General features: G+C 46.9%; 1 protein-coding gene across 3 annotated transcripts in view; it reads right to left on the bottom strand.

Moving 5' to 3' along the window:
• myo1ea (myosin IEa) overlaps window positions 1-19,520 on the bottom strand; it is a 52,222-nt gene that overhangs the window by 8,608 nt on the left and 24,094 nt on the right. The window contains exons 7-29 of one of the 3 annotated variants that reach the window (XM_035521000.2): window positions 19,227-19,358; window positions 18,662-18,796; window positions 18,105-18,237; window positions 16,562-16,758; window positions 16,395-16,475; window positions 15,477-15,563; window positions 15,214-15,300; window positions 14,672-14,839; window positions 14,035-14,120; window positions 12,545-12,626; window positions 11,913-12,019; window positions 10,848-10,946; window positions 8,780-8,924; window positions 6,914-7,028; window positions 6,181-6,350; window positions 5,823-5,968; window positions 4,268-4,414; window positions 3,969-4,126; window positions 3,596-3,685; window positions 3,230-3,440; window positions 2,904-2,933; window positions 1,284-1,453; window positions 122-1,062 (exon numbers count right to left, since the gene is read on the bottom strand). In XM_035521000.2, the coding sequence (XP_035376893.1) occupies window positions 986-1,062; window positions 1,284-1,453; window positions 2,904-2,933; window positions 3,230-3,440; window positions 3,596-3,685; window positions 3,969-4,126; window positions 4,268-4,414; window positions 5,823-5,968; window positions 6,181-6,350; window positions 6,914-7,028; window positions 8,780-8,924; window positions 10,848-10,946; window positions 11,913-12,019; window positions 12,545-12,626; window positions 14,035-14,120; window positions 14,672-14,839; window positions 15,214-15,300; window positions 15,477-15,563; window positions 16,395-16,475; window positions 16,562-16,758; window positions 18,105-18,237; window positions 18,662-18,796; window positions 19,227-19,358 (2,853 nt within the window). In that variant the 3' untranslated portion in view covers window positions 122-985. Of the gene's footprint in view, window positions 1-121; window positions 1,063-1,283; window positions 1,454-2,903; window positions 2,934-3,229; window positions 3,441-3,595; window positions 3,686-3,968; window positions 4,127-4,267; window positions 4,415-5,822; window positions 5,969-6,180; window positions 6,351-6,913; window positions 7,029-8,779; window positions 8,925-10,847; window positions 10,947-11,912; window positions 12,020-12,544; window positions 12,627-14,034; window positions 14,121-14,671; window positions 14,840-15,213; window positions 15,301-15,476; window positions 15,564-16,394; window positions 16,476-16,561; window positions 16,759-18,104; window positions 18,238-18,661; window positions 18,797-19,226; window positions 19,359-19,520 lie in introns of those variants that run through there. The other 2 variants (XM_035521001.2, XM_081705989.1) reach the window with 2 other exon arrangements.

Below are 19,520 nucleotides of genomic sequence, written 5' to 3'. Positions count from 1 at the left end.
TTACAAGTCTTTTATGCATCATGGGGGTTTTCTGGGTCTAGTTTACATCTAGGCACAACCAGTTAGCCCACTGCAACTGTGCACTGATGGAACAGACAATTTAAGAAAACAAGACTAAAGCTCAGTGTGTCCATTCTATTATTAGCAAAGTAGTAGTATACAAGATATCCTAGATACATGGATGAAAAATGCCTGGATATTTATGTAAACAGATCTATTTCAGAAACAATTCCTTATAATGGTCATGGCACATCTTTGGCAAACCTTTATATATCTCCATCCCCATCCTGGTCCAGCTGACCAGTACAAAGTGTGGTAAAGTGCTTCTAAGACCCATGCAATGCACACAGCACATTGCATGATTCTGCAGTAATGGATGTGCTCCCTGTGCCTTCATTTACTTCTAATAATGAATGCATAAAAAACTAGTTTTTTCCCCAAAGGCAGGAATAAAGAGAAAACTGGGTAGAAGCAGCAACATACTCCCTACTAAAACCTCAGACTTGAAGATAAAGCTACAAGAGATTATAAACCACAAAACAGCAGGTGAATCTATAGAAAAGCACCTTCATTTACATAAAAATCCTCTCTGTTCAAACGCAAACAAATTTCAGATCCTACATACAATGGATGCTTCATGTCTTTGAATTATTTAAGTATCACTAATATTAATGGCCAACCAAAAAAAAAAAAGCAAAAAGAAATAACATTGGAAGCTATAAATACAATAAATAGTGTTGATCAGTGCTCACAGGGACTGTATATCGTTAAGCCCTGGAGAGAAGTCTGCTGGCTGGCATCCTGTGCTTTCTAAAAGTGCAGGACTCCACTGCAGACAGGCCCGCTGTTCCTAAGCAGAGTGTAGTTATTGCAAGACGTGCGGCTCTCCCCTCTGCCAGCTCTGGCTCGCCCGCTGCTGCCACCCTAGGACTCCTCTGAGGTACGCGCAATTCCCTGGCCGGCTCCTCGGCCGTGGCGGGTGAAGCTAGATCTTGGTGACGTAGTTGTTGGGGAAGAGTCCCTGTTTGCCTCTCAGTCTCCCTGTCCACCAGCCAGACGCGTCTGTGCAGCAAAGACATGCCAACGGGAACAGGTTTGTTGGCTTTAGCTTTAATAAACACACAGCAAGCGTGACCACACAGGGCTGTGGAACAGTCTCAATGCTAGAAATAATCCACTTTCAAGCAATAAAACAACACATTAGAATAAATTATTGATGTTGACGCTGATAATTCAGATCCATTTCATGGCTGTCATCTTGCTTGACCTTGCAGCCTGCTCACCTTCCGCGATTATTTCAATGATGTCGTCAGCGTTGAAGCTGAGCTCATCCGTGTCCTGGGCGTCGTAGGCGTACAGGGCTTTGCACTGGGGCATGTTGGGCTTGGGCTTGGGAGCGGGCTTGGGCCTGCCGCCCCCCGGTGGAGGCCTGTTGGTGGACTTCCTGTGGGCCCTGCGGCGGAACACGGGTATGCATAAACAAGACTCAGGGCTTGTGCACCGCTGCGACGTTACTGAGGTTGCCCGTGAGCATGCTTTAAGTGAGAATCAAGTGGACCGAGTGTGAAGTCAGCTGCATTCACAAAGCGTTATACATTCACCAGTCCTTTTTTTGCAGTATCCGGTGGCTGTACAGTTAAGAGTCTATAACCCATCTTTTAGAATAATGGTTATGTCAGCCATCCTCTCCACCTTCAATGGTCTGTAAAACCCCACCCGCACTGCTATGGGTGATAAACTTCTACCAGCTCAACAACCACATCTGTGCCACTACCATGTCAATATTAATGCTGTGTTGGCCCACTAAAATAATATCTGTTCAGCAGTGGGTGACTGCCTGTAATGTATACTTATTAAATTCACTCATAACATTAGTGTACCTAATAAAGTTATGGGTAGGTCAATGGAAGTAGTTTGTTAGTTTGTCTGTTTGTTTCAAATAAATGACTGGTGTATGTATTTCTTTGACTTTGAATGGATTTCAGAAGAGTGCTTGGTTTTCAAATGGACATTTAAGTTGCTAGTTTGTAGGTGGTGACACATACAAACATTTCAGAAAGGCACTACCTTGAACATCCATTTAAAGGGGGAACAGACTTGAAATATTATTTATATTGAAATAACAAGGAAAAAAAGGGTGTTCAAGGTAATTACCAATAAAATCGAATATCCAACTTAAAAGGACAAACAAACCCAGATTCAATAAAGCAAAGTAAAGGTAAACTCAAATTTGTCAAATTTATGAGATCAAATTTAAGTCAGTGGTAAATCAATGCTCAAAATCACCTCTGGAACCAAAACGTGCGTGGAGCTCTTTTGTAAATGTGCACCACTCATCAGCAGGAGAGCAGGCTGAGTGCAGTGGCCCTCTCTGAGGGTTCTGCATGTCTGTCTGTCTGATGTGTTTAGGCCCCAAGAGAGGTTGACTTCCACCACAGTAAAACTAGGAACAGATTATGATTCAAATTCCAAACTCCCTTAACCTCCGCAATGCCTCCATGTTAGGCGATCTGAGCGAACCAGATTAAGATTTCAAGGTATCTAACATATTTAATCAAATGCATAATATTTCTGTTTGCAGGGCTGATAAGTGTGAATGAGGTTCCTCTTTTCAAGTGGAGAAAATCATCACAAAACTCAGACTGGGGTGTCATTTGTTACCAATTTAATACATTTGGCATTCTTAATAGCTTTGAAGTCCTTTTTAGTTAAATTCACAGATATGCAGCAAGGAGCAGACTTTCACTGTGAGGAGGCTTAGGGTTCATTTGGAATTGGACATCTCTGTGAAGTCTTGCCTACTGTAGGCAGGAGGTAAAACAACTACCAGTACCACCACACACAACCACACACACCCACTCAAACACAAACACACACACACACACACACACACACAGACTCACATTTCTCCGTTTGCAGTTGGCCGTCGGTTTCTGTTACAGTAAAAAGATCCATCAGTTGTGATGCACACTGGTGCTCTCTGTGTGAGCGTGTCTGTGAGGATGCTAGCGGGGTGATGGGCTCACACTCTCTTTCTGGATAAACAGCTTTCTTTGCATTTACAGTGGCCTGTGTGTAACCTCTACAATATACACTGAATATGTGTGCATGTGTGAAAGAGAGAAGAAGAGGAGAGAGGGTGTGTGTAAGAGAGAGCACATTCTTCTGTCTAAAGTGTGTTTTTTTTGTGTGTGTGTGTGTGTGTGTGTGTGTGTGTGTGTGTACTCACCCTGCAGCTCCCTGGTCAGGCACTCTGAGGCAGTCCAGGTTGGGCTGCTGGGCTACCTGCCTGCTGCCTCTGCTCTTCAGCTGATTGGCTGAGACAGGCAGGAAGGGGCGGGCTTGGTTGCCAGATGCTGCTCGCTGACTGTTCTGTTGCTGTAGGTTCCTTTGACTGAGAGCATGATGGGCGTGTTTCAGTTCGCCATTTTGTTGAGCGACTAGAAGGAACACATGTGTTGGGTTACACATTTGTGGGACCAATGGAGAAGTCATCCTCACTGTGAATGAAGGTTTTGTGTGTGTGCGTGCTACCTGAAAGAGAGTGTGTGTTACCTGCGCGGCAGTGTTACCAGGAAGGGTGTGAATGCATTACCTGGAGGTTCAGGTGCGACCCGTGTGGGGATGTGATGGTGTGGTCTGGACACAGTAGAGCGGTTCTGACTGGGGCCTTTCTTGGTGGGACCTGGAGAACATTACTCATAGTTACAAACACCATCAGTCTTGAGGAACCTGAAGTTTATGTGTAACGCACTCTTTAGAGACTTGCATGTATTTTATAAACACTCTAAACTACAAAAATCAATGACAGTGACATAATACAAGAACAAGAACACCTTGCAGCGGCAAAAGAACCACCTTAAGGAAACCACCTTATCAAAAGGTCCTTGTCCATCTGCAGGGCTGCTACACACACACACACACACACACACACACACACACACACATAGAAGCATGGTGAGACTCACGGGAGTTCTTGGGCAGGCCCGGTCCGATGCTGACCTGCAGCGTCTTGTTGGAGGGCTTGAGCACGGCAGAGTTGCCCTGACCCTGAATAAACTGCACCTGACGGGAGCCTGCAGCGCTCCAGGGACCCCAGCTCTCCTTCTTCAGCTTCATCTCCAACCTGAGCAGACACACACACACACACACACACACAGGCCGTGATAACTCAATGAATGCTGACAGTAGTAAGATCCTCTGAAAGTATCCACGAGTCCAGTAAGCTGCACTACACAGACATGGTAGGCATGTATGGGACACTCACGTGTTGCCAAATTTGATGGGCAGCTTCTTCTGGGTCTTCTCCTCGAACCTGCGTGCCAGTAGACTAAGAAACTCTGTCTTGAACACACACTCGAGCAAACTGTCATATTCATGCTCATGCAGGATGAGAAAGTCATCCTGAAGAGTGCTGCAGAAGAAGAGAAAAAGAGATAGTGAGGGCGAAAGAGAGAAAGAGAGAGAGAAAAACTGCTGCTTTCTCAAATGAAAAATATCAGAGCTGTGATCAATTTAAAATTTATACACCAACTAATTTATGTCCATTTCTCCCATCAATAGTCACTATCATGCATTATGTAATCCTTTCTTTCTGCTGGTTTTCATTGCAATGGTGCAACAGCAGAACCCAAACACATGAAACCATGCACATGAGCCATCAAGCCTGGAGGCTCATGTTTCAGAGGTTCGTGCCGTCTATGACCCAGCCGACATGGTGCACAACACAGGAAACGCTGTGCAGCTCTGAACATGGCCTACAGGCTGAGGGAGAGGTGCACCCAGCCCCAGTCTGTTCACCCCTTATAAACATAAGCCTTTTCTAATGGGCTTTTTACAAGGCCCACTCTCCCTTCCCAGGAGCACCTGGCTCACATTACCCACAACCCCCCCACTCATATCACGCCTCCCAGACCCCCACCGGTCACATGGAGTCCCACCGCTGCGCTCTGTTACACATGCCTGACTTAACGGATCAATGCACGTCCAGCGTGATGTTTAAAAGGTCGCATGACATTTCCACAACCGCATGTGACTTCTAGCTCATAGCTACCCCCAGGACAACCACTGAAGCTGACAGCAGTCGAGAAGGCTGTTCAGAATGGGTGTTTTTTAGGGTTTTTTTTGTTTTTTTTTACCGCTGTCACTCAGGCAAACGTTTTACACTTCGCATTAAATAAACGAGCATGTGGTTTCTGCCTCCCAAGGCCGACTGCAGCCTGAGAAGGGGTGCTCTGGAGCCCTCGCAGATGTCTCCAATTCCGCACGTGGCAGGTTATAGTACTGCCGTGGGGGCGGGGCTGTGAGGGCCCCAGAGTCCAGAGGCCTTTTGAAGTAGCTGTATCTAGGCTAGTGCAGGTGGAGCAGCTGGGTGGTTTGGGGCCAGTGTGGACCCGGGGAGCAGAGCTCTGATCCCTACAGCCACACTGGAGCACAGCCACAGCTTTCTGGGTTTGGGTTTAGCTGTTGTCGGACTCGTGACTGTGGTGGCACATGCAGCTCCTCCATGTTTGCTTTCATCCTGCATGTGTGTGGGTTATACTTCTCACTCCTGTTCAAGGTTTGTTGACCCACTTTGCTATATTGACTCTGTTTAATGTTTAACTGGTTCACCTGCAAATTGTACACACACGCGCGCACACACACACACACACACGCACATGCACGCTGCTCTTTGTTCAGACAGAAATCATCAGGATATGAAAACTTCTTTGTTTTCATTGCAGTCAAGATAAACGTCTCTACCGCACACACGCACAGGCCCACGCACACATCTCCCCGCTCACACACACGCACAAGCACACACCTGCTACGTGACCTACCTAAGCGAAACAGCCATGATCTTGTCCATGTCGATCTTGCGCTTCAGTACCTCCTTGATCTGGCCCTTCTCCGGCCCCTGCTTCACCTTCTCCCTCCCAATCAGATACACACTCCTGGGACTCAAGATCAGGTCCCTCTTCACGCCCTGCCACACAGGGGAGCACAACACACACATCAACACAGCGTGTCGTGGCAACAAACTCTCCACCGTCCCCAGGTTCCGCGAGGGGGTGGGGGGGGGGGGGGGGGTTGTGGATGTAGAAGCTAAGCCAGGTAAGATGGGGCATGTTTGTGAGAGAGTGGGAAAGGGAATGAGAGCTCGGTGTGTTCACGCAGTGTGTTTTCTGGTTGGAGCACCTTGAAGCGTCGGTCGTATTTGGTGACTTTGTCCGCAAAGTCGATCTTCTCCCTTTTGCCCAGGAATTGCCTGAGCTCTGGTCTGTCGTCCATGCCGATGTAATCGCCCACAAAGTTTCTGTTCAGGCTGTGCCTCCTTCGCTCCTTCCTGTTCATCAGCAGGTCTGAAGCTGGAGGAAACACACGAGCCTAGGTTCACTACTGCAGATGCACAACGCTCCACAAGGTGGCGGCACATGATGTGGCATGCTAAAGCTAATGCTGCCCTCAGCGAATTATCCATGGTCGATGGTCGGGACTAGTGACGCCGTTTCATGAAAACCTCTTTCGTCAGCTAGAAAAACACCACAAGTGTTTCATCTGCTGTGCCAAAAGTAATTCAGTGAAGAATTAAGGCCGTTTTGCGAGTTCTGTACAACAAGATGGAATATTTGTATCGTATTATAGTAAGGCAGCAATAATTACTCTTAATGTTGTGGTTTCAGATAGACCAACAGACAAGAAAGTGAGCTCATGTTGCTTAGAATGAATGGTTTGAAACTTGCACAGTGGAAACTCACTTAAACCTCATTTCTTAACTAAGTGGTTTAGATTTAGTGTATAAGGTAACAACGTTTTCTTGTTTCCTCCTTCGGGCTCTGTGTGTACACGTTTGAGTAAATAATTGTGTGTGTGTGTGTGTGTGTGTGTGTGTGTGTGTGTGTGTTGCGATAGGTCAGCAAGTGACTCTCACCCTCTTCTCTCATCTGCACATATTTCTTGCGGGCAACATGCTGTCGCCAGGCTCGCTGGATGGTGCGGGCGTAGCCGTCAAACTTACGGTCCCTCGTCTCCTCCAGCAGGAAGAGCTGCGCAGCACAAACAACAGTACCGCCATTAGACCAGCGCCTAGCTGCACACACCTCCAGCTATTGCCCGGAGCTCTCGGGCGCCCCCTGTATAAGTCCAGCACCAAAACTAGAACTCCCAAACACGCCACCAGTGATACCGCACTCCGAGCACCCTCAGTAAAACCACGGATGGAGAACAGAGATAATGAAATCCTGAAAGGTCAGGATTCTACAGGGCCAGGATTCTGAAAGGTCTCCATTAGAGCGCTGAGGAAAGGGGTCACATGGGCCCTCGCCTACCCCTCCCCGACAGGCCCCGCCTCTCTCCCAGGTTTCTGTCTCCCAGCTATGCAAAGCGATACTCAAATCCAGCCCTTTGTTCAAATGCAGATCCCTCTACTTGTCTCACTCTGCTTCTTTTTATCTCGTGTTTCTCTGTCATTTTCTTTCTCATTCATTTGTTTGTCTCTCCTGTTCTCTGTCCCTTTTCTCTCTCTATCTTGCACATTCTTTATCTGTCTAACGCTCTTTCCATGTGCTTCTTTTCCTTACTCCTTCTGACTATCTGGCCCCCTCTCTCTGTCAAATGGGTCAGCGAGTGTTAAACTTCACTCTGTTCTGTGTGTGCTGCCCAGGGGACACCGTAATACAGTAGTTCAGCTCCAGACTAAACACACTCTTTGCTCTCATTATCACCTCTCTCTCTCTCTCTCTCTCTCTCTCTCTCTCTCTGTCTTCTCTCGCTTTCTCTCGCTTGTCTCTCCCTCTCATCTCTCTCTCTCTCTCATCTCTCTCTCTCTCTCTCTCTCTCTTCTCTCGCTTGTCTCTCCCTCTCATCTCTCTCTCTCATCTCTCTCTCTCTCTCGCTCTCTCTCTCTCTCTCTCTCTCTCTCTCTCTTTCTTTCTCCCTCTCCCTCCGCTACTATCACAGTCTGTGCCTCAGGGTAGCTCGGTCACAATCACAGCATAAATGAGTTGTCCATCAGCGCTCTGTTGGATCAGAGAGTTCATGCTGCCATAGATGCACATTAACCCACACTCAGCAGTTGTGGATAAAATTACATTACCTAACAAAAAAAACACTCTAGTCATGAACTAATTAGTGTGTGTCAGCTTATCTAAGCAGGAGGGTAGTTTTGACAGTGGTTAAGGTTAGACCCTCCCATTTGGTAGCTGTGTTGCATAGGTACAACACACACCCACACACACACACACTTTTCTGTGACTTTTTTCATGAGCTCACTATTGACATAGAACCACACATATAACCACACACACACAAACACAAGCAGACATGCACCATGAGTGCATAAATGCAGGGCATACGCACACCTTGAAATAATCCATGCATTGAGTTTACCTAAAAAGAATAAAGGTCTGATTCAGCACATGAGAAGGAGTGTAAGTGTGTGTGTGTGTGTGTGTGTGTGTGTGTGTGTGGTTCTAAACGTCAAAAGTGCCTTCACAGAACAGTCACGAGCGAAGCTTTCATGCAAAACATGAGAAAGACACTGGGAGGGGAGCAGGACCCCGACTCCTACCCTCAGTTCCTACCCACACCCAGCCACTAACGTGGACTCCTCAGAGACATGCCAGATTCTCTTAGATGTTTCTCATTTTTCACCCACTCGCTCACGTAATGTCGCGAGATGGCTCCAGGGAGAGAAAACTAGCGTGCTATAAGCACTCTTTGCACGGGGAAGCCCTCCACATGTTTTAAGCGGTGCAGAGAGCCGCTGAAGTTAGCTGCAAGGCTCGGGGGCTCATACCGACTCGGGCGCTTTGATGAAGAGCTTGGTGCGACCCAGCTGGTACTGATCCTGGTCCATGTTGACAGAGCGCAGGAGGTGCAGCACGCCTTGCTTCTCGTCTCCACGCCATGTCGGCCACGACTCCTTTGTCAGGATGGCGTATCTGAAACGCGAGGGATGGAACAAGGGATGCCTTTAATGAAGCACATACACTAGTAGCAGAACCATAGCTAGTGCTTAGAGAACCAGGATCTAATAAACTCTCCACAATTTCTGTTCTTAAGACTTTGTACTCCAGCATGTTGGATTAAGACTAGGGTTAGGATTATGGAAAGCATCAGGGATGTCAAATGATGTCAAATGCAGAATATCTCCAATAAGTGAAGCATATTTACACCACAGCGAGTCTCCCCATAGGTTAGCAATAAGGAACTAGATTATTGCCAACCTAAAAATAATTATTATTATCCAAAAAAGGCCAAGAGTCCCTCTGTGCAGTTAGGTAGACATGGCACACGGAGGACAAACCTGAATGAAGCTTTTGTTCAAATCTATGCCTAACAGCTAAGGTCACGCTATAACGCAAACAAGTGTTGAGCAGCGACAAGGCTTCCGAGCCCAGCACAAGCCGGCCTTTCATGGCCATGTACATAAATGCCTCCAGAGCCTATAGCTGGGCACTCAATTCAAAGGAACCAGTAAAAGAGAACCTTGTCTCTCACTCACTCTCTCTGTATCTCTCTGTGTATGTTTTTTTTTTGTGTGTGTGTGTGTGTGTGTGTGTGTGTGCGCGCGCATGCACATGTGTGAGTCAAGACAGACAGAGAGACAGAGAGCGAGAGAGACTACATATCTAAGGATGTCTGTAAGAAGCCAACAGCCACACCTACAGCACTCCTGGTGATGTTAAACTACCAGACAGCAGAAAGCCCAGTGAATTCTGGGACACCAAGGAGCTACATTCTAAGTTCCTTCACTTGAAATCAGTCACAGCTTTGGAACCGAACACCGGGGCTCCCTTCCTTGACCTGTTCTGTTTTTCAAGTGGTAGTGTAGAAAAGCTGGCCTGACCGATGTCTAGATCAGACACTCCTGGATTCAGTCCAAAATGTAAACAATGATGTTAAAACATGTTGACTGTTTCTGTACATGGTCCTCTGGGAAGTAAATAGCTTGTCATACTGTCAACGGTACAGGATATAACACCATAGGAATGTGAAACAGATGTATCAGAGGTTTACTTCCCTGTTTTTAGCACTTTAAATCCTGCACAGCTTTACCCTAATCCTACATTTATAAAGCACCTGCAGTGCATTATGGGTCTAGACTGCCTGTGTGATTACATTAAGCAAACGGGTAGTTTTAGCAGTGCACTCTCTCTCTCCCTCTCTCTCTTTCTTGGAACTAGTGCTGCATTTCTCATTAGAGCATCAAGCACCTGCCTCTCAGCCAGACTACTTTTGCAGACAGAAAGACGAAGAGAGAAAGAAGAAGAATGAGAATGGAAAACCAAGAGAAAGAGAAGAAGAGAGGAAGAGAGCAAAGCTCTGCTATAAGCTCGGTTAAAGGGGTTTGCGGCCATCCTGCAGAAGAGGAACTGCTGCTGACAACACCCAGGTTCCCCATTCTCTCTCTGTTCTGTTATTCCTCATGCTGTCTTCCTCTTTCTTTCTATTGTTTCACTGTTCTCTATTCTCATCCCTCGTTAACTCTCTTCATAGCTGCTCCTTCACACACAAATTTGCCTTCTGGTCTCAGGCCAAAGCATAACTGTTGAACATTGGCACAGCTGTGTGCTGCCATGCTCTGTGTGCTGGACTGTTTAAACTCAAGTCAGTATCAGCTCAGCTCAGTCAGTATGAATGTGGTGGGGTTCAGTCAGTGGGGGACAGTGTGGTGGGGTTCAGTCAGTGCGGGGCAGTGTGGTGGGGTTCAGTCAGTGGGGGGCAGTGTGGTGGGGTTCAGTCAGTGGGGGGCAGTGTGGTGGGGTTCAGTCAGTGGGGGACAGTGTGGTGGGGTTCAGTCAGTGGGGCACAGTGTGGTGGGGTTGAGTCAGTGGCGGTATGAAGGGCTAGTTGGTTTTTACCTGTTCAGGAACTTGTGGAAGACTCTCCTATAAGCATATCCAGCACGTCTCACCCTGATATTCTCCTTCAGACCAAGATATTCCACCTGATGCTTCACTCTGAGAGGAGAGAGAAGGCGATCATTTCAAATGTGTGCACATACACTAAAATTACACCTCCAAATCTGGCATCCATCAGCAGAGCTTACTGTATTTAGTAGACGGTCAGCAGGCATGTCAGTGGGCCATTCGAGCATGAAGCACGCTTAAAGCAATCACCACACCCTTTTCAAGTCAGAAGCTGTTAACAGGACGTAGCGACAGAGCAGGTAAAACATCCCGGACTGCTTGCAGAATCCATTGGAAGTGTATGAACACGGACGTGTGAAAGGGGCCCATTCTCAGGTCTGGGAGGCATGGCGACGTGCCCGGCTCAGTGGGTAGGGTGCTAACAACCCAGCGTCCATCCACAACAGGACGTGCCTGAACAGTCTGTGACGCATACACAGTGCAGCACGGACCCGCAGTGTCAGCGAGACAGCAAGCCAGCAGAGCTCACCGGCAGTCTTCAAACACACCCAAATGCGCACACACACTTGCATGCACCCGTGCAAGTCTGAATTAAAGGTAAGAGGCACCGTAAGAGGTGCTGGTTAAAAAGCAGGAGCCAGATCAGCGCATGGGGCAGGAAATGTGTTCACGCCTGGAGATCAGTAGCTACGCTGCTTCCTCCTTCCATCTTTTACAGTCATGTTGCCCAAGACAATGTAAAAAAAAAAAAAAAATCGGATTAAAAAAAAATCTGATTTCTTCTGGTCGTTTTGTTTGGGGTGTGTGTGTGTGTGAGCACTCTGATCTCATCTTCAGCTTCAGACTAAACTGTGTGTTAGGAGAATATGTAAACGCCATGTCTGGGCCTGATGCGTAAGGAGAAAAACACACCACCATCAAGCTGCTGTTTACATGCAAAGCTGGAACGCTTCAATATATCAGGGGCCAAGAGGGATTCTAATGGAAACCATGGAGTCCATGTATTGTGTGTGTGTGTTCATGCATGTGTGCATGCGTGTGTGTACATGTGTTCACCTGCTCTCCTCCCAGTCTTTGGGCTTCTTGGTCTCATTGGGTTTGATGCAGCGGATATAGTGGGGTGTACACTTCATGAGGGTGCTCACTAAATCATTGGCTTGTTTCTGTTAGAGAAAGACAGGAAGACAGAGAGAAAGAGAGAGCGAGAGAGAGAGAAAGAGACAGAAAGAGAGAGAGACAGAGAAAGAGAAAAGGAGAGAGAAAGATACAGTCACATAGACAGAGAGGGAGAGTGGGAGAACGTTACACAGCTGTTTCATGGATTGAGCTCCCGTTTACAGGACTTGGAAATGTTTGTTGAATTATTGTCAACATTACCACATTAATTATAATGTGCTCATCATAAATATAGTCATGATGTCCTCAGCTCTCACAGATGACGTAGGGCAGAGAATAGTAAAAGACCCCAGAATGATCTTTCAGGACAGTATGTGTAAGACACAGAAATAACAGCAGAATGAATGAGGCTTTCAGCACACACACACACACACACACACACACACACCTGGCACATAGATACAGATGAGGTGGGACTGAGGTTAATACGTACACACACACACACACACACACACACACACACACACACACACACACACGCGCGCGCGCACACACCTCACAATTCAGCGTACCTTAATTTTACTGCCTGCCGTGGTGGGTCGCCCTTTCTTCTCTGCATTAAGGTTTTCTGGGAACAGCGCCCGGATGAAAGCTCTGCCCAGGAGAACCAAACCAAGGCAAACAGGAACGATTACATAAAATTGGGACAGAGAAGAAAAGGGGTGTAGTGAGAGAGAGAGAGAGAGAGAGAGAGAGAGAGAGGGAGAGAGAGAGAGAGATGAGTGCAAATAGAGGAACAGAGAACAGAGACTTGGCCAGTCTGGAGTGTTTCTGAGTCAGGTCACTGAAATCCTCCTGCTGCACACTGCACATTGTTCTGGAGCTCTAGGGACAGCACCGCAGCAGGAATAGCTGTGGCTTTAAGCCTCTGACATTCTTTAGCCATCTCTCCTTCATTACGTTTGAATGGGCTTTTCTTTCTTTCTTTTTTTTTGTCTGTCTGTGCTGACATTTACACCAGTAACTATTGTGTTGTTGCATTCATCTGTATCATATTACTGTATTTATTCATCAACGCTCCAGAATTCATAAATGCTCCAGACCCGGATCATGGTGGCTCGGTGTAGGTCGGAATGTAGCACACACTTGTCAGTATTCCAGAGACTCTGGGTGTGAGTGGATCTTGTTCAGCCTAAGATGGATGTTGGAATGGATTTTACAAATATGTCTCATTCCATCTCTTATTATTGCATATTTCTTTCGCTGATGCTAACGCATTTGCCAGAGACGTTGATGAATCTTTCAAATTTGCGTTTTAAACAGACTATTAAATAATGAAATGCAACTGCTGATCCCTGTTGTTTTCCAAATAATTTGGAACAGGCAAATATGGTTATTATGAAATATGAATCGACCAGTCACAGCTGAATAAATAAGATCATCCTTCATGCTAAAATTATTTGAAAAACATATATTTAAGGAGTTTCTTTTTTTCTTTTATGCTGACACTCTCTTCTAAGCCTGGGTGTGCACACACGTTAGATTGCCTTTGCGTGTTTCTGTATGTAAATGTGTGTGTGTGGGTGTGTTTGCATATGTCTGCATGCAAATATGTGTGCATGCGCATGTGTGTGTGTGTGTGTGTGTGCACACGCATGCATGTGTGTGTATGGCTAATTGCCTCTGTGTGTGTGTTTTTATGCCTCACAGCATGTATCTCAGTGAGGTTTGAATGTGGACCCCAAGTATGCGCCACAGAGCGTAGTCTCCACACCAGAGGGGGTGGGAGGAGGCCCCAGAGGGCATGAGACCAGCAGCCCCACTGCCTCATGAAAGGCAGAGGGCTGCAGGAAGCCTGGAAGTCTCCAAACCCTCACACACAAGAGCCAGAACTGACCCACTTCTGCGGCTGCTTGCCAGATGGCCATTCAGAGAATTTCTCTCATTCATCACAATGGATGGGCCTGTACAAAGAAGGGAAGGTAACAGGCTCACGCGGTTCTGCGTGGCTTTGACTCACTGAGGGGTAAAGAGTCTGGCTGGGTCCCAGGCTTTCACTCACATTTCACTGCTCTGCATCAGCTCAATCAAGTCGGTGAAGAGGACATCTCTATTCCTCTCACAGAAGCCCTCTGCATCATAGGACACCTGCAGAAGGGACGCACACACGCATGCACACACATGCGCACACACACCCCATCAACACGTCTGGCACTGCATGTCACACAGTGTAACTCGTTTCAGTCATAGTCACTGAAATAAGACTGCTAGGGATGGTTTTCCGAGACTCTTCTCTAGAACAAACGATAAGGGAGTGGTTATTAGCACCCATGACGCAGAGTAGCGAACATGATAAAGGAGTTGTGTGTTATCTGTGGACTGTAGATATTAGAACTAATCAGGCTGAGGAACATCATACAGGCTCTCTCATTCCCCCTCTGTCACGGCACGCCTCATTAAACATGGAATAAGTGCTGGGGTCTCTCTCACGCACACGCACGCGGACACACACATATGCTCATTACTCTGCATAGTCAGTACAGGGAATAAAATATGAGGCTAAAGATGAAAGAAGGGGACAGAAAAAACAGAAACCAAAACAAACCAAAACCAAAAGGATCCATAAAGAGTGTGATGGGGGGGTGGGGGTGGAGAAAAGGGGTGTGGCCTAAGAAGGTGGGGTGATGGGGCAGGCTGACCTTCCCAGCGTAGTGGTGGATGATAAAGCCCTGGTTCCAGCTGTTGAAGTGCTCGTGGTTGTTGATCTGCATACGCAATTTCTGCAGCATGGTCTGGTCCGCCCCCTCTCCCTTGGCGTGCATGGTGGCGCACACATCATCCAGGATGCTCATGATGCCTGGAGGGTTCTGGGAAAAGATGACAGAAACAATTCAGCTGAAGACTGTAGGCAAATGTGGTCTGCTGAAGTCTGGCTTGGCCAAAAGCCACAGCCTGAGAGACAGGAACTTCTCTCATAGCCAGACTCTGGCTCACACACCAGTGGATGTTTAAATCAGGGCAGCCTAGCTCCAGTCAGGTTTGTTAGGTCAGGGTTTGAACTAAACTGCAAGATGGGGGATCTGAACGACTAGAGTAAGGCAACCTTAGATCAAGGACTTCCCTCACTGCAGAGTTTATGGGTAAGCCTCTCTGTGAGTTCTATTGGGTGCATCGAGTGCTGTCAGGAAACTAAACTCACATCCTGCCAGAGGGAAGTGTGTGCTAAACATTCTCCCCTTACCACTTTACTCTCAATGAGATCACAGACAATCTTGTTGTTGAAGTAGTCAATGGGAGTCCATCGGATTCCTTCCTGCACATACTCCTCCTAAAAGGGGCAGAGAGGATCAGCGAGGGAGAGAGAGAGAGTTAATATTCCTCTCTGAGTAGTATAATACCAGTGGAAGAGAAAGTATTGTGTGTTTCTGAACTAGGTGAATAGTTTGATTACATACAGACTAGAGTAGGTAGTAGACTGTAGACTATAGATTACAGAAACAGTACCTGTTCTGCTTTCAAGGTCAGCTCAATGAAGATCTGCTGCAACTTCTCATTCACAAAGTTAATGCAGAACTGCTCAAATCCATTTTTCTAAAACACACACACACACACACACACACACACACACACACACACACAGGCATTTACTATTAGAATGCTTCGATCAGTGTGCAATCCCACACACGTCTAATGGCGCTCCTCTGAGAAGTGTGTGGAGTGGGTGTCTGTCCAGATTCAGTGTGACTTGGGCAGAGAATGTCACACCGTAAGAGGGGTGTATACAACGGTCACACTCGTGGACCCATGTGGCCATGAGACAAAACTGTCACCACACTGCAATACATACACATTATGTCTAATGGTTTTGACTGCAATGACAAGAAATCAACAACTTTTGGAATGGCACAGATGGTTAAATGGAAAAATCTCTGGCACTTAAAAAATGAAATGTGTAATGGTCTAATTGAATGAGGTTTAAAAGCACTGTCCCATCTCATTATTTATGATCCAAACACGATACGCAGACTGATTAATCTTATCGTGATAAACAGATTACTTTAGCTAAATCCATTAAGACTATTTCTTGTCTGGGACAAAAGACTCAATTTAGGCAGAGCACGCTCCACCATTTCACTGCGAGTTATACTGTGTATGACTATGTATGTGACGAATAAACCAAACTTGAACTTGAACTTGAACTTGAAACCATCTAGACAAGTAAAAATGATTCCTCCATCACAGGATGGATGATTCCTTAGGCTTTTAAGATGCAGACACGCAAAGAAAATAGCACTGATTCATTATTTTAGTTAACAAATACATAGATTGTTTGATTGACTGTTTGATTATTACATAGATTAATACATAGATTATTTTATTTAATATTATTATTTATTTAATATGGAGCATTTGTATTTGTACCTGGAAAATCTCAAATCCATAGATATCCAGCACGCCAATATTCAGCTCCTGATAGTCCTTCACCACGGCTTTATTGATGGACTGGAAAAGGAAATTTGGTGCCTTTAACGACCTCCTACTTGCTTGAAAAGCAAATGTACATGGGACACAGGAATGAGAACACATACCTCCACCAGGTAGTCAAAGACGCGTGCGTGCAACGCTTTGGAGAGGGCGTCGCGCGTGAAACACGCCTGCTCCACGTTCAGGGTCACATCTATGGATTCCGACTTGCCCCCCCACCGGCCATCCATCTTGCGGCTGGTCAGTTTCTCCTTCAGCCGCTCCTGATCGATGCCCAAAAGGAAGGCGGGAAAGGCCAGGACTGCGCAGAGAAGAGGGGCCGACACCAGGAGCTTTTAATAAACAGCGTACTGGAAACCAGCTCTCTAAATCTGACGCTGACTTGCCTGATTTCATGGTCTTCTAAACAGGAGTCCCTTTATGGAGACTCCTGTTTAGAAGCCAAGAAAATTTTCAGAGAACAAAGCAGACTAAATTTTTAACCAGATGAGTTGCATGACACTCAGCAGTTTTGCTTACCCACAACAAAGGCTCACCTATAAGGACACAAAGACAATAGTGAGATGCTGACTTGAGTCTGCTTGTCTCTAAACCAGCCCTGCCTGACTCCACACTGAGTCATTTCTCTCCAAAGGGAAACTCATTCAGCACTGACACACACACACACACACACACACATGCACGCACACATACGCACACACATGCACAAACACAAACACACGCACTTCGTCTGCCCCAGTGGTCTCATGGGAAATGAGGGTGTGGCAGTAGCGTACCAGAGCCCAGGGTAAAGAGGACCACTTCTGCCTCCCCTTTACGGCTCTCAGAGGAGTTTGGAGCAACTGTGAGCGAGCCACTCGAACATTAAGATAGCAGTAAAAAAAGAGTCTAATATGTAATAGATTTTAACCATTATTTAGCATATATTGGTCCGAAATATGCAGCAGAATCACCAGTGAGGTAGCAGGGTTAGGGCTAGAAGCTCCCCACATATCTGACTGACTCGCAGGAACAGAGTTCCATACACTTGACTTTGGTTTCGGCATAACCAGGAAACACGGCTCGCTCAAGAGTTATTTTCACATCAGCTTCCTGGCTGAAAGTGTGTTAGCCATTAGGAGCAGACAGAAAGAGGTCTTGGGGATGTTTGTGTCAGGAAACACAGATCTGATCACAGCAACACGGCACAGCAGAGCCCGGTACCACAGCAGCTAGAGCGATAAAGGGATGAAGCGGATGGAGGGATGAAATTAGGAAGCGAGGGAGAAACAGACGAGGGCAGATGGAGGGGATGGGCGCAACAGGAAGTGCTGCATTTGTCCGTGTAATTTTAGTCCATGATGTCACACATCCAGAGCTGCAGAGAAGGAGCTAGTGGGTGCATTTAGCAGGACCGGGCTTGCCTGGCTGTAACCCTGCATCAACACAGTGAAGTGAAATGAGAGAGAGAGAGAGAGAGAGAGAGAGAGAGAGAGAGAGAGAGAGAGAGAGATGGGAAAAATGGGAGAACAGAACTCTAGCAGACAGGCTGAAAAAGTGCTCCCTGTGTGAGAAGCGAGGGGAGGGTCCGTGCAGGGCCGCGGTCAGGGTGGCGGGGAGGGGACGAGAGGAGGTCAGGGTGGCGGGGAGGGGACGAGCGCTACCCACACTCCTCGCTCTCCACGGCCGCGTAGTTGCCCGCCTCTCGGAAGCTGATGTTGCCCAGGTGAAGAACGCCAGCCACAATCTGCAGCACCATGGTGCGGTCGTTGCCTGAGATGCCGATGACCTCCATGGCATGCTGGGGGGGAGAGAGAGAGACCATCAACAGCTTGTGTAGTCGCTCGCCACTGGCATTTCCCAGCCCATGTCCTCTAATCACGCCCGGTGTGTGCTCACTGATAAACAAAAACAGGTGTCAGCTAATAAGTGGGAACACAGAGCGGAAACAAGGGAGAATGGAGAGAAAGAGAGAGAATGAAAGAGAGAATGAGAGAGAGAGAAAGTACAGAAGGAAGGAAGGAAGGAACAGGAGACTTACTGCCTGCAGGTAAAGAGGCTAGACAGCAGGTAGCAGGTCTACATAGCAGGTGGGGGTGAAGGGTCTAGGTGGTAGGGAAAGAGTGCAGCACTAATCCTCTCCAGTGGAAGGGTGGGGGAATGCTCTCCTCCACCTCTGAATAAGAGCCATAACAAACAGCAAGTAGCCCAAGCCACACACTCACCAGTGTTTCCTGGAAATCCCTCTTGTCATTGATGTCGTCCACTTTGTAGGATCCCGACTGGTTGAGGTAAGTATAGTAATCCAGGCTGGTGATTCCCAAACTGCTCCTTTGCTCACCACTGGCCCCCTCTATCAACTAGAAAAATCAAAGTTAAATATTAGACTTGCGGAAGGTAGGGAATTTACGTTTTGAGTTTGCAACTCAGAAGGTGTATATCACAACTTTATCTGTCTACTTAATAAGGCATGTGACATAGCTGTACATTAAAAACAAACAAGCCAAATCTTAAGAATGCTGCCATTAAAGGGCACATGGCATGGTCTACTTTAATCTAACTGTTAGTCTTCTAACCAAATACAGAGAGGTAACAGATTAATAGAGACTGACAAATGATCTGACAGTCTTCCAGGGAGCTACAGCAGTAATGAGAAGACCTATTAAGCCTGCAGAACCAAGTCCAGAATCAAATCTAGAGCCAAGCCTAAAGCCGAGTCTATAATGAAGTCCACGGCGGAGACTGGACGGAGCGCCATCCAGCCTGGCCTGTCTGGGCTCTGCTTCTCACCTGGTAGAAGATATGGAAGCTTCTCTCTCCTGCATTCCTCATCACCACACGAGATTTTTCCAGCAGGAAGTTGGAGATTTTCCCACCATCTGGTTCACCACCAGAGCTGAACTGGATCTCAAAGTATTTCCCCTAGTAGAGGAAAAGTGAATTGTTTAAACATATGCACACACCCACGCAGACGCACACCTGTCCAGTCCATTGACGTGTGCCCAGGCCTGTAAAAAAAAGCACATTTAACCCACACACATACACATACTTGAAGTCCACTGGTGTGTGCGTGCTTGTGTATAC

The sequence above is a fragment of the Electrophorus electricus genome, chromosome 23 (assembly GCF_041902795.1).
Source record: "Electrophorus electricus isolate QZ-2024a chromosome 23, ASM4190279v1, whole genome shotgun sequence".
NCBI classification, from domain to species: domain Eukaryota; kingdom Metazoa; phylum Chordata; class Actinopteri; order Gymnotiformes; family Gymnotidae; genus Electrophorus; species Electrophorus electricus.
Note: the sequence above shows the minus strand (reverse complement) of the source record. Positions and strands in the feature narration are given on the sequence as shown.